This window comes from Curcuma longa, chromosome 9 (genome assembly GCF_044706935.1).
Source record: "Curcuma longa cultivar G26 ecotype Majalengka, Jawa Barat chromosome 9, ITB_CL_G26_1.1, whole genome shotgun sequence".
Lineage (NCBI taxonomy): Eukaryota > Viridiplantae > Streptophyta > Magnoliopsida > Zingiberales > Zingiberaceae > Curcuma > Curcuma longa.
Genome location: NC_133869.1, coordinates 9,346,623 through 9,368,276, shown reverse-complemented (window position 1 = coordinate 9,368,276; position 21,654 = coordinate 9,346,623). Strand labels below are relative to the sequence as shown.

At 37.5% G+C, this 21,654-nt stretch overlaps 3 protein-coding genes across 3 annotated transcripts; all 3 read left to right on the top strand.

The window, feature by feature from the left end:
- Window positions 1–1,506: 1,506 nt before the first annotated feature.
- LOC141834795 (ATPase GET3B-like) lies at window positions 1,507–6,107 on the top strand. Its single transcript, XM_074722164.1, has 11 exons — window positions 1,507–1,752; window positions 2,072–2,283; window positions 2,418–2,480; window positions 2,613–2,723; window positions 3,557–3,631; window positions 3,736–3,804; window positions 3,889–3,954; window positions 4,889–4,963; window positions 5,038–5,136; window positions 5,372–5,506; window positions 5,618–6,107. Exons 1-11 carry the CDS (start codon window positions 1,617–1,619, stop codon window positions 5,753–5,755), a joined length of 1,179 nt encoding a protein of 392 aa, XP_074578265.1. The 5' UTR covers window positions 1,507–1,616; the 3' UTR covers window positions 5,756–6,107.
- A 4,457-nt stretch (window positions 6,108–10,564) lies between these two features.
- On the top strand, window positions 10,565–14,452 carry LOC141835115 (UDP-N-acetylglucosamine transporter UGNT1-like). The gene is made up of 10 exons (XM_074722543.1): window positions 10,565–10,726; window positions 11,804–11,880; window positions 12,609–12,755; window positions 12,852–12,985; window positions 13,224–13,354; window positions 13,434–13,478; window positions 13,558–13,655; window positions 13,784–13,891; window positions 13,987–14,043; window positions 14,125–14,452. Exons 1-10 carry the CDS (start codon window positions 10,579–10,581, stop codon window positions 14,197–14,199), a joined length of 1,020 nt encoding a protein of 339 aa, XP_074578644.1. The 5' UTR covers window positions 10,565–10,578; the 3' UTR covers window positions 14,200–14,452.
- A 1,110-nt stretch (window positions 14,453–15,562) lies between these two features.
- On the top strand, window positions 15,563–20,270 carry LOC141835331 (putative inactive receptor kinase At5g67200). The gene is made up of 2 exons (XM_074722777.1): window positions 15,563–17,006; window positions 19,553–20,270. The coding sequence occupies exons 1-2, from the start codon at window positions 15,563–15,565 to the stop codon at window positions 20,110–20,112; spliced, it is 2,004 nt and encodes a 667-aa protein (XP_074578878.1). The 3' UTR covers window positions 20,113–20,270.
- Window positions 20,271–21,654: the final 1,384 nt, after the last annotated feature.

The following is a 21,654-nucleotide window of genomic DNA, read 5'->3' as shown; positions in this document are numbered from 1 at the left end:
AAAAACATATATATTTAAATTACTCTTAAATAGGATGGTAGATGAATGAACAAATTTCATGTTTAATTTAATAAGAATTTATTTATATTTATTTAATATATATTAAATGAATTAAATAAATTAATTTAAATAATTTATTAAATTAAATAAATAAATTGAATATATATACATATACACATATCTTCAATTGGTTAATATTTATAAACATCATTTATAAATAATATTTATAAATAATATTTATGAACTATATATTAAATAAATAAAAAATTAAAATAAATAAATAAATTTATATTATCAAACTTAATAATCAATTAAATAAATTTAAAATGTTAAAATTTAAAACAAATAAAAATAATTGAATTAGAAGTTCAATAACATTTAAATAAACCAAGTTCAAGTCAATCTTGAACCAAACTCAAGTTCATAAAAAAAATCAAATCAAACATAAACGATTATTTTAAAAATTTAGTTCATTTTAGGTTTAACTTGATTATCTTATCAAATAAGATTGAACCTTAGGCTTGTTTACCATCCTAATAATAAAAAATTTAAAATTTTCAAAAGTAGATCCTCAACTAGATAAAGATTTTGTAAAAACATCAAACGGCATATCTTTATAATTAAAGTCAAATGAAGGTCTTATTTAACGTGAACTATCATAAATATCTTTACATTATTTTATCATTCGACCGTATAGAAATTGATAACTAACTTATACACTTATAAAATCTAGCAATTAGTTTGTACATATTATAGTAGGTAGTTATTAACTTCTATAATAATGATTTTATATCATTTTAATTTTACTTTTATGAGTGATAATATAGTTAAAATAATATTTCAATGAGTAAAATAATAATGGAGACTCCATCATACTCATTGCATTTTTAAATGAATATTATTTTATGATTGACCATGTGAAAATTAATATGTAACTTTTACAATATGGAACAACTACTTGTTAGTTTTTACATAAGCTCCTACGATCCGGAGCTATGAAAAAAATGTGCAATTGGGAATATGCAAGGCGGCGAACAACTGAAGCCGAGCTGGCGGGGCGTGGGCGCCATCAGCGGCATGGAGGAGGGCCCAGTTGTCGGCGGCTCGCTGGTCGCGAAACATCCAGTAGACGACGGGCCCAGCTAGTTGTGCGGAGCTACGCATTTGGGATCGAAGAACGGTGGTGTGTGGGCGTGAAGATGCGAAAGTAACTTTATCATAGAAACTATTTTGATTAATTTTTATATTGCTGAATGATAATATAAAGGAAGATATTTTAGATTATTCAGATTAATGAAATATTTATTTAACTTTAATTAGAAATATATTAGATGGATAAAGACGGTGAGGGCATTTGTAATTTTTATATTGCTGAGAAAAGATTAATGAAATATTTAAACTTTAATTAGAAATATAGGGAGAATTTTAAAAAATTACCCCCTAAATGGATCGACACAACCCGTACTCGTTCCTGCTCCGGAACCCGAATCCGATTCAGGTGGCGGATAGACGCAGCTAGCTCTTTGCCTGCCGGATGGCGTAGGGAACCCGTCGTCGTCTGTCTCCTTCTGCTCCCTTCGGCCTCACCGTCCTCGGCCTTCTCCTCCGGAGCTATCATGTTGCTGTCTCCCTCTCCCCAACTCGCTTGCCGCTACCCCTTCTCGGTCGCCGGCGGACCGTTGCTTCGGCCGGCGGCGTCTCCCGCGGTCTCCCGCCTGCGGTCGTTTCTCCTCATCCATCGCTCCCTGCGAGGTTTTTTCTTGATTTCCTCTGTTTCAACAGTGAAGATTCTTAGCGAGTAATAGCCTCAGGGCTGAAAGTTTGTACCTTTGGCCTCTCTCTAATTTGATGCCTTACACCAGTGTTTAGGGCTCGAGAGAGTCGATTCCTTTAATTAAATGTCAAATATTGGATGTTTCTTCATTCCCGTCTTTTTTTTCCCTTCGAAAGTTTGCATTTCCTTTGTTTTCTCTCGTCGAGTTGTATAGTTGCAGTAGCTTCTTGCAGAAAATTGGATTTTTCCAAATTGGTGTCGAGGGGCTCATTCAGTTAATATGTGCACTGTCTACAGTGAGAGCGGTAGCTTCCACTGAGCAAGATGTGGCAGGGTTTGATGAGATGGCTGCTGGCACTAAGAGAAAATACTACATGCTTGGGGGTAAAGGGGGCGTTGGAAAGACGAGCTGTGCGGCTTCTCTAGCTGTTAAGTTCGCCAATAATGGTCATCCCACCATTGTTGTGTCCACAGATCCTGCTCATTCATTAAGTGATTCATTTGCGCAGGTATGAAATCATCAGTGCTTCTTCTTTTGTTTGATTTTTAGCTATTGATATGCCTTTGTTATTGTAAATCCAACTACAGTTTTTTAATTCATTTGTGTTGTGGTAATTAGTGTTGAATATGTGGCCATTTTTAGGATTTGAGTGGAGGAACCTTGGTGCCTGTGGATGGGCTGGATGGACCATTGTTTGCACTTGAAGTAAGCACAAAATTGAACAAGTTGGTTTAGGAATTGAACTTCTAAATTTTCCTAGGTTGTTAAGTATACCTTTATGCTTCTTTATTGTCATTCTTGTAGTAGACAAATGTACGTTGTGTATTTTGTTTACAGATAAATCCTGAGAAAGCAAGGGAGGAATTTCGTTCTGCAAATAAAACAAGTGGAAGTTCAGGGGTTAAAGATTTTATGGATAGTATGGGTCTTGGAATGCTTGTTGAACAGGTGCAATGCTATTTTAATACTTAGATTTTATTTTTCTGAGGTGTACTTATAAAGTATTCGTGAATACACTCATACAAATTGATCTGGTTACAGAATTCCTCACATTTTAGGCTCTATAATTCAATGGCAACTTATGTTCCACTTTGACATGAATCATTACATAACATTTTATATTGGATAAATAGCAAGTTGTATCAGTCAGTGAGCATAGCTATCAGCTTCAATTCTCTGTGTCAAGAAAATAATAAAATTTGGCAGAGCTTCATTAGAAGCTTAAATAATTTTCCTAGCAATCAGTTCTTAGCAATTGAACTGGACATGAATGATGAAAAATAGGAAGAACTCCAAAATCTGACACTCACCAATGTTTAGCCATGTGAAATATCTGTGTAGAATTTTTCACAATTTTTTTGGATAATAAGGCTTATTCATATGAAACTTCATACAGATTAACTCAATTGTTCTACAATTATTAAAAAGATTCAAAATGAGTCCAAGACAATCTAAAGCTATAGAAAACTGTTATGATCTTTGATTCTTTATTGTAAACAAAGCTGAATTATCAGAATAAGCACACACTATGTGTTTCTATTAAATACCTTAATATTGAGTCAAAAAACTCAATGAAATAGCTGCTGAAGTATTTAATTTATTTAAATCACAATAACCTGTGTCAATGATGCATGTGATGTACCTGTTCTTTTTCTTGAATCAAATTAACCTTTTTTGATACTATCCTTTTTCGGATAAAGATGGTATTCTTCTGTTGGTCAGTTCACTCACTAAAATAGGTTCATTTGGGTTAACTTATATATTTCCTCTTACTGGTGTAGCTAGGAGAGCTTAAACTAGGAGAGTTGTTGGACACTCCCCCTCCAGGATTAGATGAAGCTATTGCAATTTCAAAGGTATGGATAATATGCCAAAATGTGTAGTTCTAAGTATAAATGGGCTGTTGATTAACAATTTTTTAAGACTTACAGATAACTAACCGTGTATACACTTGTTGAAGGTTATGCAATTTGTTGAAGCACCAGAATACAATAGGTTCAGCCGTATTGTTTTCGATACTGCTCCAACAGTAAGCATACTCAGTTGAAGGGGGGATCAAATCCTGGTGTTCTTTTTTGTTTTGCCTGGAAAGTTTGATTGTAATATCTTACAGGGCCATACTCTTCGGTTGTTATCCTTGCCAGACTTTTTGGATGCTTCCATTGGCAAAATTTTGAAGGTACATTTTCTTGAATGACGCTTTGATTATGTTCAGCACAGTCTTTTACAGTCCTGTCAAATGCACCTTAGTTTTTACCTTAAATTATTTTATCTATTTATTTGCTCACTTATTATCAATAATAAAACAATGTGACACAAATGGACTCAGTTTAAGTATATTAGCATGTTCCACTAGAAATAATATTGGATCTATTCTCTGCTTAAGTCTACAAACTTCATACTTCCAAGTGTATCAGGGTTTAAATATATATTATGATCAGTTTTGTCGCAGTAGGGCTGATGATTATCATGATTCTTTTGATGCTTTGCTGAAATTAACTTGTTTGTAGATCATTTTTGTTTGTATTGAATTAAGAAGGCAAAAGGTAACCATTAACGAACAACTTACTTATGCTGCTATAACCTTCATGTTTGAAAGGTATGAAAAAGGTGAATGAGGATAAGAAGACCAGAACTCCATGTTAGATGGGATTGCACATACAATCATCAGATGTGTAATTTGCTGGGGCATATTGTTCGTATAACTAACTATATGTAGGTTTCTCGCATTACCTTGCACATAAAATTCCTGTCTTTTCTGTTATCTCATCCAACACTCTATGTTCTGATATGCATGGGTTAGCTTTGTCAAGGGTTCACAACTTGGGGTTTTGATTTAGCCCATTCTGAACTTCATCATCTTTGTTTCCAAATATCAGGAGATAATGCTAAACTCTACACATGCCTTTTGACCAGACTTCAATGTTTTCGTGTCTACCTGCTAGTTCATAACTGTATACTATTAGTTAGAACTAACAAGGCACATCCATAAGTTTCAAATTATTTTTTTACCTGAAATTTAATTTAAAGAAATAATACATTATTCTACTTTGCTTCTTTGAAAAATATGCTGCTCTGTGCTTATTGTAGCTGTTGGCTTTGTACTTTTCCAGCTAAGGGAAAAGATATCTTCGGCAACATCGGCTATTAAATCTGTTTTTGGACAAGAAGAATCAAAGCAGGATGCCGTAAGTTTGCTACAGAGATAAATCAGAATTACATCTCGAAATACCTATAACTTCTATTTTGTGTACTTGTATAGGCTGATAAACTTGAACAACTAAGGGAGAGGATGGTGAAAGTGCGGGAGCTTTTCCGTGACACCGAATCAACTGAATTTGTTATCGTCACAATCCCAACAGTAAGATGTTGCCTTAAGTTAAAGCCATATTTTGTGGTTTTCCATGCGCATATGCTAATTTTTTTTATTCCCTACCATGTTTTCTGTACTATGGGTATCAGCCTTGTGCTTTAGGTAGTAGCTACAGACTTGGTCCTTCGAATTTATCATTCTAATGTTGGTAAAATACTACGAGTTTCTTATGCATTATATTCAATAAACTTGAACTATTAATTTGAAATTTATCTTACCGAAGGTCATGGCCGTCAGTGAGTCATCAAGACTGCGTGCTTCATTGAAGAAAGAAAATGTACCAGTCAAGAGGCTTGTCGTCAATCAGGTTCTCCCACCATCTGCTGTTGACTGTAAGTTTTGTGCCATGAAAAGGAAGGTAAAATTAAAAGCCCCAAGTATCACGAATTCTGTTTTCTTTTTCCTCGACTTTATGCAATCATGTCTACCGCTATACCTTGTTCTTATGTCTTGATATATTTTTGGACAGGATCAAATGCGCGCGCTTGAAATGATCTATAATGATCCCGAACTGCTAGGATTGAAGTTAATCCAAGCACCGCTGGTTGATGTGGAAATCAGAGGTGTTCCTGCCCTAAGGTTTATGGGGGACATAGTATGGAAATGATCACATATTCGAACTGTGGATTTCGTCTGAGCACAACATCATGTTACATGTTACTGAGAAGCAAACAATCAAGCCATCGCTTCGCGAATGGCAAGCGAAGTCTAATGAAGATCAGAAATCCATGGTGGCATTTTATGTACCTCACATGAGTTAGAGATTCAAACCTTGTCAAAGAATACCTCCAACCCTAGCACATTCGAAGGTTTACCAACACGAAGATAAAGAGAATCTTATAGCATAAGTAAGGTACTTTTTCTGTTTTTCATTTTGTTTATCGAAGTGTTGTGAGATCTGTAGTAAATGCTTGAATCTGCAATTTGTGTTTGTGAGTATTGTTCTTGATTTTGTAGAAGCACTTGGTAATTAGTCGATGAAAATGATCTCCTTATGACATACTCATGATCGATGAGAGGCTTCTCGTAGAAATTGTTTATGGATTAGTCTAAAGGATGGTGGTTCTATTAAAACTAGAGGTCTGATTGAGCACTTCTTTGAGGAGGATGGGAAGGGATCCCTCCAACATGATAACTTTGATTTCTTCCTGACTCATATAATGAGGCTATTGTTACATGATTGTTACATTAAGAATCAATTCTAAGTCTTTATTTTTTTACATTAATTATAGATGAATTCATTAAACACATTTAAAATACGTGGTATCATGGTGTTTGTTATTTGTGGATGATATTATTTTAGTGAATGAGATATGTGAGTAAATGTTAAACATGAATATTAGTGAAAAATATTGAAAGTGAAAGGTTTTAGACTTAGTAGAATAAAAATAAAATATATAGAATTTAAATTTAGCAATATTAAATGTAATAAGATAATTGTTAAGATAGAAAATAATGAGTTGTCTGTAATTAAAAGTTTTAAGTATTTAGAATCATTTTTGTAAAGGATTGAGAGATTACGTATAATACAAATTGGATGGTTGAAATGGAGGAGAACATCAAGTGTTCTTTATGATCGTAAAGTATCTTTAAAACTTAAAAGAAAGTTTTATAAAATGATGGCTTGAGCATATGAGCAAAAGATTAAAGTTGCAGAAATAAGGATGTTAAGGTGGGTATGCGGACACACAAGGATAGATAAGATAAGAAATAAGAATATTAGAGAGAAAATCAGACGTTCTTTGTGATTGTAAATTATTTCTAAAATTTAAATAGAAGTTTTATAATGATGGTTAGACTTACTATGTTATATGAAATTAAATGTTAGACTATAACTTGAACATATAAGTAAAAGATAAGAATTACAGAGTTAAGGATGTTAAGATAGATGTGCGGACATATAAGAATGAAGAAGATAAGAAACGAGAATAGTAAAGAGAAAATCGTGGTTGTATTTATTGAGAAAAAAATTTAAAAGACATATCTAAGATGGTACGAATATACTTAGATAATTAATAAATATTCGAGTTATATGTGCATATCAAATAAGAATGAAAAAGATCAAAAAAAAAACTTAATTAATTATAATAAAATAAGATAAATTTTATTTAAATATAGATGATAATATTATAGGAGATAGTAAATGATGTAGAATGATTCATATAATCGACCTAGAATAAACTTGATTGTTATTATAGTACTGGCTCCATTCTTGATTTCAAAAAAGAAAAAGTCAAATAATTAAATAATTTAATTTTTTAAAAATAAAAAAATATTAATTTTTTATAAAACATAGTAATTTAATAAAAAATCAGTTTAATCAATTTTAAAAATTAAAAATCAAACTGATTTAACTGAAATAATTAATATATATATATATATATTTATATTTAAAAAAAATAAAATTTCAATAAATTACATCGAATTTCTAAATTAATCCTGCAATGGCCCTACCTATATATCTATGTTATCTGGTGGATAGCGAGGGCTTTTGCTGAGATGACATTCCAGTGGCAAATCCTGTCCCCTGTCACAGTCATGGATGACTAGCTACAGAGTTTTGTTTGTTTGTTTTTTTAATCCAGTTAATTTTTTTTTTAATAAATTAATTTTGGCTCCGCCCTGCCTAAAGATAAATTCAAAAAGTATCTATATTGATCCTCAATCTACCCATCGCTATAGAACATCATGCTTCATTTGAATATTAGAACCATCGACGGTGATACGACGACTCGGATGAGTTGAGTGGTAGCACGATCGACAACAGGAGTTTGAGTATGATGAGTGGATAGCACGATCGAGCAGAGGAGTATGATGTTTTATGGGTGGTTTGACCAGATAGATAGCGTTAGAGCAGTAGTCTTATCTGATGAAATTATTGAAGGCACTGCATTGGCACGGGTGGGAAAAGAATGATGGATAGATAGCACGTAAGTGTTCACTTACTGGTGTTGCATGCAGAAGAGTGTTAGTTCTAAAGTGATTGTAAGTTTAGTTAGGTATGTTGTATCTATTTTCAAATATATGTATTTTTAATTTTTAATAATCAATCATTTTCTTTTACTATATTGTTATTCTTAATAATAAGTTGAAAGAAAAGTAAAAAAAGTAAATAATTTTATTATTCTTCAAATTTTATTTTATCATTTTCACATTATCTTTTCTATTATCATCTTTTAATTCTCTCTAAATCATTTTCGACTTTAATTCTTCAATTATAATAAAAATAGAAGGTTCATCATGAAATGATAAAAAAATAATCAATCCAAGTTTTAATAATAAATCTAAATAAATTTCGACACTCGAGATATAAAGAAATATTAATGGTGAATGATGATACTTATACTTCTAAAGTTCAAGATACTTCTTTAAAATCATAATGAATAGTTAGCCAACTTAAATAAGTACACATTCTTCTTTATATATATATATACACACGAGTTTGATATCCTGCGTGAACGAAAAAATGCGACCCGTGCGCATGCGATCCCGGCCGTTCATCGCGAAAAATCCAGGTCGTTCATCGTGAAAAAACACTGTAGCTTCTCTGCGTCGTCGGCGTTCTCGCCGCTGCCGCTCCCCCGTCCGGCCACCGCCGGCCACCGGACCGGCGGCGATGGATGCGCAACTCACCGGCGCCAGGCTAGTGGCCGAATTCCGACCGAATTCGGCCGGAATCCGGTCGAATTTCGGCCGAAATCGACCAACAGCTACTGTTGGCCGATTCCGGCCGAAATCGACCGGATTCCGGCCGAATCACGGCCGAAGACCGGCCGCGGTCGACGCGCCCGGCGCCGGCGCGTCGACCACGGCCGGTCTCCGGCCGCGATTCGGCCTGAATCCGGCTGATTTCCGGCCTACAGTGGCCGTTGGGCACTGTCCTGTTTCCAGCCGGATTCCGGCCGGAATCCGATGCCGGAATGTGCGCCGGTGAGTTGCGCATCCAACGGTCCGGGTCCGGTGGCCGGCGGTGATCGGATGGCGGCGCGACGGCGGCGGAAGTGGGCGGGGGTCGGCGGTCGCGCACGGATCGCGTAGGGATGAATCGCGCGGGATATCAAACCTCTATATATATATATATATATATATATATATATATATATATATATATATAATGGTATCCTGCACGATGGATTCGTGTGTACCTGTGCACGACACTGCCGACCCACCGCCACTGCTGTTGCCCTCGCCGCGCCGTCCAACTACCGTCGCCCGTTGGCTCTGGTGCAATCGATACGCCGCTCGCCGACGCTTCGTCCAACATCGGATTCCGGACGGATAGTGGTCGGAATCCGATGTAATTTGGTTGGAAACAACCAAATCACGCAGTCAGCACACCAGTCCTTCCTTGATCAGTCTCCGACCGTGATTCGATCGGAATCCGGCCCGATTGCGCTCCGCAGTGTCTGCGCCACAGTGGCGCAATCGAGCTGGATTCCGACCGAATTGCGATCGAAGACCGACCGAGGAAGGACCGCCGTGCGACGTCGACCTGTCCTCCATCGGATTCCGACCGTGATTTGGCTAGAATTCGGCCTGATCGTGCTCCACAGTGGCACGGTGGGTGATTTGGCTGTTTCCGACCAAATTACGCCAGATTCCGGCCACTATTCGATCGGAATCTAACGTCGGACGAAGCGTTGGTGAGCGGCGTGTCGATCGCGCCCGAGCCAACGGCTGACAGTAGTCGGACGGTGCGGCGAGGGCGATAGTGGTGGTGGGTCGGCGGTGTCACGCATGAATCCGTCGCGTAGGATATCAGTTTTATATATATATATATATATTTATTTATAAATTTATAATTTTAAAATATTAATAATCTTGAACTATGAGAAATTAAGAATCGAATCGTAAATTGATGATTTTAAATCGTGAATCATAATCATGTTGAACAGTAAAGTTAAAGATCGATCTATCAGAAATAATTTGATCGTCATTCACCTCCTAATACAAGACAAGAAAGATGTCACTCTACCGAGGTTCTCTTGTACTCTCCACTCCAACGACCTAATTCCATCATTTCGCCCCTAGTAAGATTTTCCACTCTTTGCCTTTCGCGCACACTGTCTCGGCTACAACCAGAACGACAACAAGAAGAGAGTGGGCCATGATTATAAAAGGAAAAAAAAATTATATTATAATTTTAAATATTAATGAGCCAATAAGAAAGCATAATGAATATTTAGTGTGTTACTTTTTTTTTTTATAACTTTAAATAATAGTGATAAATTTTAAAATAACTCTAAATATTATGTCATATTTACATATACTATTTCCAATTTCAAATTCTTGAGCGTCTTTTGCCAAATACGCAAACTAAGGGGGGAGCAAGCGAAACAAAATTTTCCCGGCCTCTCTTTTCGTTTCCTCCTATAAGAGCAAGCGATCGGAGAGATTGAGAGCTTGGTTAGATCGGAGTACCGGGAGGAGATGGCGCCCAACAGCGTGCTGCTTCCGGTGTCGGAGCCTCCGCCGCCGCCGCCGAGGGCCGTGGACGAAAGCGCCGCCCCCATTTTACGGGAATCTTCCATCAGCCGGCGAGGTGCCTTCGCGGCACTCTCCTACATGTCCTGCGCAGGTCCTTGTTTCCTGCATCAACTCTTGCTCCCTTTTCCTCTCCTAGAAAGTTTTAACTCAGATTTTAAGCTCGTTTTCAGATGTCCTTTTTGCCAATGTGGTTGTTTTCAAGAGTCTTGAGTGAAAGGAAAGTCCGGTAACGCATAAAAAGTAGTAGACTTGGGAGCAATGGTTTTTGTCATTATGGGAACAGGTTGAACCACAATTACACTGTTTACTTCTGATGAAAGTATTGTGAAGATTTGATATTATTCTGTTTTCTAGTTGTAATCAACCACTCACATGGGGGTCAGAGTAGATTAAAAACAAGTTAGAAGAATCTTGTTATGTACGAGGTTGATTGTTCTCCTATGGGAGAATATGCTAAAGTACACAGGCAGGTATTTCCGAGAAGATATTGGTGACGGTGTATGAGGGTGATATTTCTCCTGACACTCAAGTTTGATTAGTTTGAGATTAGTGGTTAAACTTTGCTAGGCACACCATCTGGTGTAGATAGATATGAATGGTCAACTTTAATAATGGCACAAGCAGAGTAGAGAGGAACTCAACTTAGCATATCATGCAGTGAAGTTCTTGTCAAAACACATCAGGAAGACCTTCCAAGACTAGGAACGCTAGACTTGTTGTTCCAGGTATATTGCTATCTTTGGAGATGAGTTGAATGAGATGCAACCAATGGAATAGTTCTCTTTTTATGAGTCGCTTCTGATTTAGATGCAGTTTTTTTCTCACTCATTAAGTATGTTTTATTTGTTAAGTGAGACAGGAACAATGTTGCATTCTATGTAGGAATGAGTTTTACAATATGCAAGGTAAAATAAAAGGTAAGACCAACCATACATCTCAGCTATTTGGATTTGGCTACAAATTTTATTTTATCAGCAAAGAAACAAAAAAACATTGTTAAATCATAAGAAATAAAAAAAATCAACTACAATTTAGTGTTTAGTCATGACAAGTATGTTTCCACATCACTGAGTATGATTTCATATTTTATAGATATAGCATTATTGTCACTTCTGCGATTGTTATCTCCTTTATTTACGTATTTTGCTTTATTTTTTTTCCTTTGCAGTTCTACTTGTTATGTTCAATAAAGCAGCCCTATCTTCATATAATTTCCCTTGTGCTAATGTTATTACTCTATCCCAGGTATGTCATTAATTTTTTTATTCTTTCCTTGAACAAAGATTTGTTGAACCACCTGCACTAACACAGCTTGATCTTATTGATCTAGTCAATCTTAAGGTTGCATGAGAAGGAGAGGAATAAAATGAATCAGTTAGGGTGTGTCTACTTGAGTGGAGGAAAAGGGAAATAAAGAAATATAGTGGTGAGGAAGGGAGGAGGAGAAGAAAGGGAGGGGAAATGAGTTTTCTTTGTTTCTTCTACTTGAAAAGAGAATAAAGAAGGGACAATAAGGGGGAAAAAAGACAAATAGAGCCCTTTGATTTTTTTTCAGTCCTTGAACCTTGCTCCACATGGTGCCTTTGTCTCAGCTTATACAGCAACAGCTATTTCTATGAGAATCCTTCAGACAATACAGCTTTAGGGCTCAGGCCATCTGATTGCAACCTCTATTTTGCAACACAATCAGCTTTATTAGCCACCAGGGATTTTACTTATTATTTGTGGTGTGAGAAAATCACATGTACAAAGAAAACACAAATATCTCTAGGAATTAATATTATTTGACCTGAATCCTAGTTACCCTTCCCTTATTCTCTCCATGCAAAACATAGGAACTTAGCCCCCAACACCTAATCCTCCTTTTTTTCGCAACAAGTATTTCTCAAGTCTCCCATTCGTTGAGATTAGCAAGGATCTAGTCTTGTCTAATATATACTCTTTTTCTCAGATAAAGTTCTTGTGCCTTGCAGATGATCAGTTCCACATGCTTTCTTTATACAATGAGGCGTTGGAGGATAATTTCTTTTACTAATGGTGAAGCACATAAAGCAGGCCTTGTGCCACCTCAAACAGTGTTGCTCACCCTTCCTCTTTCCCTTGCATATTTGCTTTATATGGTACACATTCTAGAGAGTTCAACAGTGAACTTGCCTGTGTTTTTCCTTTCCCTGCTTTTCATATCACATAACATTCTCTTCTGCTTTTTGTTAAAGTTGGCTACTATGGAGTGTGTTCGTGGAGTAAATGTTCCAATGTATACCACGCTTAGGCGCACAACTGTTATGTTTACAATGACTGTTGAGTACCTAATGACAAGGCAAAAGTACTCATTCCCAATTGTTGGAAGGTAACTTGATTTTTGTTAAAATTGTCTTGCATCTGGATTTGGAGGATCATACGCATCTTAGAACCACATCTGTTAGTTTGCATGATTTGGAGGATCGACCACACCTGCCATTTACATAAGTTGTTCCTTTACGGTAAATTGTATAACATCCATTTGCATGTAGATAGATTTGCACTCGTGGTCAATCTGTATTACTTATTTTTATTTAATGCTTAATGGCATTACTAATGGTTTTCAGTGTTGCAATGATCGTCTTTGGAGCTTTTGTTGCTGGAGCTAGAGACTTATCCTTTGATGTTCATGGCTATACCATGGTTTTCATCGCCAATATGACGACTGCAATTTATCTAGCAACTATAAACCGCACTGGTATATCTGCACATTTCCAGTGGTTCTTCCTACTTTCAGTGTATTGGATTAGTCTTCACGCTTCATGTTCTTTTCTCAGGTAAAACCAGTGGACTCAATAGCTTTGGGCTCATGTGGTGTAATGGTAAGAATACGGTAACGAACAATGTTGAAAACCTTTAATTCCATTGAAATCATTCGCCAATTGTGTAATCGACTTTCAGGAATAGTATGTGGACCAATTTTGTTTTTCTGGACATACATTCATGGTGATTTGGAGCTCACAATGAACTTTCCCTATCTTCATTCTCTTGGTTTTCAGGTGAGTTTCTTTCTTTGTTCCTTTTGGAAATCTTTTTCTTGCGTCTTTGAGTAAACATATGGAGTTATTAACTGATAAATCTTGGCAACATGCTACAACATGAAACATTTTCCTCATTTGCTTTGCAGATTGTGATGCTGTTTTCTTGCATTATGGCATTCTTCTTGAACTACTGCATTTTTGTAAATACAACATTGAACTCTGCACTAACACAGACAATGTGTGGCAATCTGAAGGTTGGTTCTTCCCTTTTGACTGACCACCTTCTTTCCGTCTTCCTGCATTCCTTTTGTGTTTGTTCATGTTGAAACTATTATGTATATTGTTCCAGGATCTGTTTACCATTGGCCTTGGCTGGTTGCTATTCGGTGGGCTTCCCTTCGACACGGTATAACTTCGTATTTCTTCCCCATTTACAATACTTTTCTAAACTCACTGTCAACTAAGTGCCATGCTGCTTTTCTTCCAGTTCAATGTTATTGGCCAAGTTCTTGGTTTCGTCGGCTCAGGCTTCTACGCATACTGCAAAATCAAGGGGAAATAGCATTTCATCAGCTAAGTCCATGCCTCCAGCTACTGCTAATGGAGCTCAAAAACAGGTTTCCAATGGCTCCATGCTATATGGGTGGGTGTCTTGAAGATCTAACAAGGTTTCCATCCATGTTCAATTTGGATACAAGTAATCTCTAGTTCCACTAGATTTTGATGACAAGATGGTAGTGTTCCTGTGTTGATCCAAATTGAGCTCATATATTTTGTGTAAAATATCGAATATGGAATGTTAGGGGATAATATTATACGAAAACGAGATAGTAACTACTATATAGTTATAATAATCATTTATCTTGAATATTATATTATAGTAGTTACTTCTGTAAAATCCACCCCCTTAGTGGTCTCACACGGTCAACTCCATGTTTCCATCTATTTTGTAGAAGATAAATCGAGAAACTGTAGTCGATCACGACGGAGGAGGGCATTATCTTGATTTCAAATTTAATAGTTATATTATAGTAGTTACGAATCGTAGTTGCATGGATTATAGTCCTTATATAGTTGTAGTAGTTGTAGAATAATTGTGGTGCCAGTCCTGCTATCCTGCGCTCCTCCTCGTCCGCGACTCGTGTGCACCGTCCCGCTCTCGCCGCCGTCGCCGCCTCGTCCGACCACCGTCAGTCGTCGCATCACGCCCGATGGAAGCTCCAGTCGTCGGCGCATCGCTCGACACCAGATTCCGGTCGGATAGTGGTCGGAATCCGACGAATTCGGTCGGAAACTGCAGAATCCCACTGGCAGCTTATAGTTTGTTGGCTGAATCGTAGTCAGTTTCCGGTCAAATCACGGTCGGAGACCGACCGAGGGAAGGATCGCCGGTCGGACGGCGAAGGGGGAGCGTCGGCAGCGGTGATGGGTCGGACGGTGCGCACGGGCTTTGTATTTATTTATTTATTATCCATATGGATAGTTGCAGTAGCTAGTAGCTGTAGAATAATTGTGGTGCTATATCGTTGAAAATAAAAATATTTTTAAAAAATAAATTGAGACGGATGAGATATTATTTTGACAATAAATAAAAAAAGAGAGGCTTTTTATTTTTATCCAATAAAATAAAATTCAGAGATACCTTTTTTGAATTTTGCCGAAAAAAATATTCAAATTTCAAATTGGAAAGAGAATGAAGTGGACCGTTAGCAAACGAGAGCTAATTTATAAAACTTCCCTCCACGTGACAGCGAGGCTTCGTAAGCAAAGAAGGGACAAAGTGAGACAGTTCCTGTCCGGAAGCGTACAGCTGATCCACACTCCTCCTTTATCGATCGACGGAATAATAACCTCGTAATCATAACCGAGGGCACGAAGAATCGCCGGAGAAGGAGAGACGAAGCCATCGCCTCGCCGCCGTCACGATGCGCTCCCCGTTGATCCTCCTCGCGCCGCTGCTGCTGCTCCTCCTCCTCCTCCCCTGCGCCACCGCTGCTTCCTCGGGAGACGCTGCCGCGCTCCTCGCCTTCAAGTCCGCCGCCGACCCCGGGAACTGCCTGGCCTTTCTCCCGTTGGCAGACAATGCCTCCGCAGCACACTGCAGGTGGCCTGGAGTCTCCTGCTCTCCCGCCGGCCGAGTCGTCCGCCTTGTCCTCGAGGGCGTTGGCATCACCGGGTTCTTCCCGGGAGGTACTCTCGACCGCCTCGACCAGCTCCGGGTTCTTAGTCTCAAGGGCAATTCCCTCGCCGGACCCATTCCGGACCTCTCGCCGCTGAGTAACCTCAAGGCCGTCTTCCTCGGCCGCAACCGCTTCGGCGGCCGGTTCCCGGCCTCGATCCTCTCCCTCCGCCGCCTTCGCACCATCGATCTGTCCTACAACCATCTCAGCGGCCCTGTCCCGCCGGCGCTTGCGGAGTTCGACAGGCTCAGAGCCCTTCGCCTCGAGTCCAATCGCTTCGATGGCACCATTCCCCCACTGAATCAGTCCTCCCTTAAAAATCTCAATTTCTCCTTCAATAACTTCTCTGGACCGATCCCCTCCACCGCCGTCTTGTCCTCCTTTGACGCCTCCGCGTTCGCCGCCAATCCGGGGCTCTGCGGCAGGATCGTCAAGAGGGAGTGCAATGACTCTCATATTCTCTTCTTCCGCAGTGGCAATGGCTCGCACAACGGGTCAGCACCTGCGAGCGCCGTTTTAGGGTTAAATGAAGGGATCCATCTCCCCGGCGAGGCCATGTCGTCGCCGCCGCAGAAGACACACAAGAAGCCCGTCGTCGTCATGATCGGGTTGTTGGCCTGCTCCATGCTGGCAATCGGGATCCTGGGAGTGCTGTTGTCGGTGCAGAGGCGGAGGAAGAGAATGAGGCAAGGCGAGATCCTGAGTCCAGTGAACCGCAGTAGCAATGGCGTCTTACAGGCAGCTAAGCCCGAAGTGGAGCCACTGGAGAACTACAATGAGGAAATTGAAAGCGGAAACAACGAGCTGGTCTCGGTGGCGGCGCAGGCGATGTCGGAGGAGAAGGTGAAGAAAATGGCGAAGAGCGGGTGCTTGGTGTTCTGTGCGGGGGAGGCGCAGGTGTACACGCTGGAGCAGCTGATGAAGTCGTCGGCCGAGATGCTGGGGAGGGGGAAGTTAGGAACGACATACAGGGCAGTGTTAGACAACAGTCTTATTGTGACCGTGAAGAGGTTGGACGCGACAAAGCTCGCGACGACGGGGAAGGAGGCGTTCGAGTGCCACATGGACGTGGTGGGGAAGCTGCGCCACCCTAAGTTGGTGCCATTGCGGGCTTACTTCCAAGCTAAGGAGGAGAGGCTGCTGGTGTACGACTATCAGCCCAATGGAAGCCTTCAGGCCTTGATTCACGGTATGAACTTCTTTCATTCATTGTCTTCGAATGCGTTTATATGTTTTGCTTGTAGTTTTTAGTTGTTGGAACCCTCCTAAAAGTTGTTTTTTTTTTCCTCTTGACCAAAAATTTATTGTTCCATTTCTCGTTGATTTCATTTGTAATATGATGTTCTTCTGTCTGTCGCCATTCTGAATTAGTATTTTTGTACCATTCTCTTGTTATGATTAATTTGACTCTCTAAAACTGCAACTTGAACCGTGTTTGATTTAAATGTTTCATTTTGTTCTCTTTACCTTTAGTTTTTCATTCACCTGCTTCATACTTCTAACTTCTTTCAACTGGCAATATGTATACTATTCTGCTATCAAATTTTAGGAACAATTACTGTTCTATGGCTTCCATGGTCCAACCCAATATATATATTCATCTGGTTCCTGAAAAAAATAATGAAATATATAAATTGTCAATCTTTTCAAAATAACTCTTTAATTTTATTGGATGTTCGATGTTTTTCCTCTATCAACTTGGTGTTTGTTTTGGTATGCTATTATTAGAAATCAAATTTCTGAATTCTTATGGCATTCATTTGTTGTGTTCTCAGTATCATTGCACTATGTTTGATTCTTGCAGCTTGAATTGAAGAATAATTTCCGTAATTTGTTAGAACCTTTGGAATGTAGTTTGGGTTTAGTAACTAAATCTAGCTTGTAACAATATTCCATTAACATATAACAAAGCTAATCCACTGTCATGATATCATCTTATCATCAATTTAACTGTTGTCAAAACTGGTAGGAGAGCTGCTTTTCCCACCCCCTACACCACACCCCTTCTCCTCCCACTTCCTCTCTCTCCCATTCTAATGACATTTCTATCCTCTTCTTTTTATTTATTTATTTATTATTATTTTTAAATTTTTATTTTTAATTAATTTTATTTAAAAATAACTCTCATATATTTTTAATTTTATTTAGTTTTATTTTTTAATTAATTTAATTTATTATTTTTTTCATCAATACAATATTTTTTTCAATTTTATTTAATTTTTATTTAGTTTTATTTTTTAATCAATTTTGTTTATTATTTTTTATCAATACTTTTTTTTAGAATTTTATATAAATTTTATTTAGTTTTATTTTTAATCAATTTTGTTCATTATATTTTTTCCAATTTTATATAAATTTTATTTTTTAATTAATTTTAATTATTTTTTTTTCATAATACTTGTATTTTTTTAATTTATTATTTTTTTCATAATACTTGTATTTTTTTAATTTATTATTTTTTAAATTTTATTTTTTTATTGATTTTATTTTTTTGTTAATCAGTTTTTTTCAATTTTTTTATCAGTTTTATTTTTTTGAATAATTTTTTTATATGTTTATAATCTTTTGTTTATTTTTAGTTATAAATTTTTGATAAAAAAAATATATATATATATAAGTATTAATGAAAAAATAATAAACAAAATTATTTTAAAAAATAAAACTAAATAAAAATTAATTAAAATTAAAAAATATATATATAAGTAAAATAAAATAAAAAATAAAGAAAATAAGGGTAAAAATGTCATTTGAATGGGAGAGAGAGAGGAGGGGAGGAGGGGTGCAGTGTCAAGGGGGTGGGAAAAGCAATTTGCAACTGGTAGCTAGTCACTTCACATGACACTTCATCGTCACATGATACTTCCACGATGAGTAAACATGTCCATCAGTTGATCAAAATTAAGATAAATGACATTAAATCTAATTTTACTTTCAATATTTTAATTTGAGGGGTGGTGATGTGTGTCCTAAAGCCTTTCAGATGTCAAACAAAACTGACTGTTCAAGAACTTGAACTCAGGTGTTTCCCTTCTTGATACACAGGCCTAACTGACAACACAAACTAACCTCATCAGGTTAAGATGGCTCAATTTAAATGTTGTGCAGTGTGTTAGTTGATAGTGTGGTAGATTGGTTTAAAGCACATTTAACAATTACTGGTTTGAGATATATCTGTTAAAATCCTGATTTAGCAATTAATTCAAATTTAAATGGTGTTTCTCCTTCTTTACTTGACTTGGCTGATTAATAATTTTATGCTATTGGAATTCAGAAATCAGTCTTCTGAACTCCTTTTCTTATTTTTATTTTTTTTATCATTGTAGATATTGTTTTGGGGTTTTATCATTCTAGTTATCTAGGTATCAAATTAATTCAACATAGGTCAATCCCTTCATTGCAAGACAGTTGATATCGTTGGAACAAGATTCACAATAGTATTCTCTATTAAGAACACATAATTTACAAGTCAACCCTGAACAATCCTAACTAATTGCTAGAAAGGAACATATATGAGTGTTGTTTAGCTGCGATCATGTGAGAAACAAAATTCTGTCCATTATTTGGTCATGATTTCTGAGTTTAGCTGCGATCATGTTCTATTACATTTTGCAAAACTATTTTGCCATTTGAAATACCAATTCCAATGAAGTCGATTCCTACGGTTTGTGCCACACAGGTTTTTCTCATTTCTCTTGGATTACTCAATTTTTTTGTGGAAATTAATTTCTTCTTCAGGCTCAAGATCATCCACAAGGCCAAAGCCTCTTCACTGGACCTCATGTCTAAAAATAGCAGAAGATGTTGCACAAGGCCTTGCCTACATCCACCAAGCTTCTCGTCTAGTTCATGGCAACATTAGATCTTCCAACATCCTTCTTGGTTCTGATTTTGAGGGTTGTCTCACCGACAACTGCCTCTCATTCCTCATGGAGCCATCAGACATCGAAGACGACGACTCAGGGTATCAAGCTCCAGAAGCCAGAAGGATGAATGGGCCTTTAACTCAAAAATCTGACATCTACTCATTCGGTGTGCTACTACTGGAACTCCTCACAGGGAAATCCCCATCTCAACATCCAGCCACAATGCCAGCCTGTTTACCTTCTTGGGTTCGATCAACGCGAGAAGACGGTGGAGAAGATGATCAATTAACGATGATCGCCCACATTGCTGCAGCTTGCATACAACCTTCTCCAGACAGTAGGCCAACCACATGGCAGGTCCTGAAAATGATTCAGGAAGTGAAGGAGGCCGACACAGGGGACAATGACAGCGATTCAGCCTCACTTTCCTAAATCTTTCTGGGTTTGTTATGAAGAAAACTGGCTCGTTTAGTCGACAGATGGAACATCAAACCCCAAATCAAAAGGATATGTGGTAAGATTTCTTAGCACTTGTAGCTGTTTTGCTGCTGCATCATTGAATTCTAAGTCCATTTCTCATGTACTTTTGGATCACAGTGGACCTTCAGAGAGTGAGTGCTCATGGCACTGTAAGAGTGATTTATTTTATTGTTTATCTGAATACTAATTTGCTAAAATATCTTTTAATTGTTGATCTTGGACCGATCTTTTGAGTCTGAAAAAACTATGCATAGTAGGGATCTGTTATGATAGTTGGGAAAATGTAGTAAATAAAGAGAGGAAAGTATTAATTTTTATCATTATTTGGTGAAATAGAAGGAGAGTCTTGTCGCAATGATAAAATTATTATCGTGTAATCTAAAAGTCATGAATTTGAATCTCAAAAATAGTCTTTTGCAAAGCAGGATAAGATTGGCGGGAGCTAGCTTGATGTGTGTTTTTTATAAGTGTACAGTGTTATCAAGTAATAATTCTAGGACTTCTGTTTCACTGACACTATCTTTAATAATGTGGTTTTGATCTCTCTTTTACCTTAATATTGATCAAACTTAAAGGTAGTATTTTCTAAGGTAATCAATGCTCCCTTTCGAGTTTACACCGATGTATCTATCCAAATGCGATTGTGACTCCTACTTTTGCGACAGCTATGCTAGGGTGATCGCTTTTTATGGAGGCATCTATCACAAGAATCTCACAATTCCCTAGACTCCTACCATTACTTCGTAATGTTAAATTGGAGTAAACCTCTTAGCTATGTGATAGCCAATGATATCTTCAAGAGGGTTTGAACTACTTTCATGAATAACATTTTAAATCTAGATGTTATAGGTTCGTGATCGGAGTTCGCCTTTCGATTCTTCCTTCTCTCTCCAAAGTAAGTGCTAATGCTGGTAAAAGCTATTAACATGTTAAGTATTCTAATAATTAAATCAAGGATCAACACATTATGCAATAAAAGAGATAAATATCAACACATAATTATCAAGTCATTGTCGGATTACTCCTTAATCCTAGAATTAAGAAAACTATTTCATGGATATGGAGATGAAAGATACAAGCCGAAGACATAGAATTAAACATTCTACAACTCAATGAAAGAGAGAAGAATAAGAAAGCTCAATTGTAGGTGTCGACGTTGTCTTTAGAAGTTCTCCAAGCTCTTGATGGATGGAATCTAGGGTTCCTTGTTATGGGGAAACCCTCGATAGGGAAGGGGAGAATCCCCTAATCCTTGATACCTCAAACAGGTACCCTCTTAGTTCTTTTATAACCTTCAAAATTATTAAATATTAATAAATTTTTCAAAAAACTTAAGAGTGTTGCAATCGTATTACAACCGTGTTGGGACATACGATCTAGTCGTGTTGGCTTCTAGTCATCAATTGTTGATCGAACACGATCGTATCAGGAGACACGACTAGACAATGTTTGGCTTTGGAAACTCCTTGTCAAATGACAGTAAGGAACATGACC

Bases quoted from the DNA above. Each gene is read 5' to 3' on its own strand.
- LOC141834795 (XM_074722164.1), top strand. From the start codon at position 1,617: ATGTTGCTGTCTCCCTCTCCCCAACTCGCTTGCCGCTACCCCTTCTCG. The intron at 2,481-2,612 runs GTAAGCACAAAA...TTTTGTTTACAG, and splicing joins GACCATTGTTTGCACTTGAA to ATAAATCCTGAGAAAGCAAG. The intron at 5,507-5,617 runs GTAAAATTAAAA...ATTTTTGGACAG, and splicing joins TTTGTGCCATGAAAAGGAAG to GATCAAATGCGCGCGCTTGA.
- LOC141835115 (XM_074722543.1), top strand. From the start codon at position 10,579: ATGGCGCCCAACAGCGTGCTGCTTCCGGTGTCGGAGCCTCCGCCGCCG. The intron at 11,881-12,608 runs GTATGTCATTAA...TGTGCCTTGCAG, and splicing joins ATGTTATTACTCTATCCCAG to ATGATCAGTTCCACATGCTT. The intron at 12,756-12,851 runs GTACACATTCTA...TTTTTGTTAAAG, and splicing joins TTGCATATTTGCTTTATATG to TTGGCTACTATGGAGTGTGT.
- LOC141835331 (XM_074722777.1), top strand. From the start codon at position 15,563: ATGCGCTCCCCGTTGATCCTCCTCGCGCCGCTGCTGCTGCTCCTCCTC. The intron at 17,007-19,552 runs GTATGAACTTCT...TTTCTTCTTCAG, and splicing joins CCTTCAGGCCTTGATTCACG to GCTCAAGATCATCCACAAGG.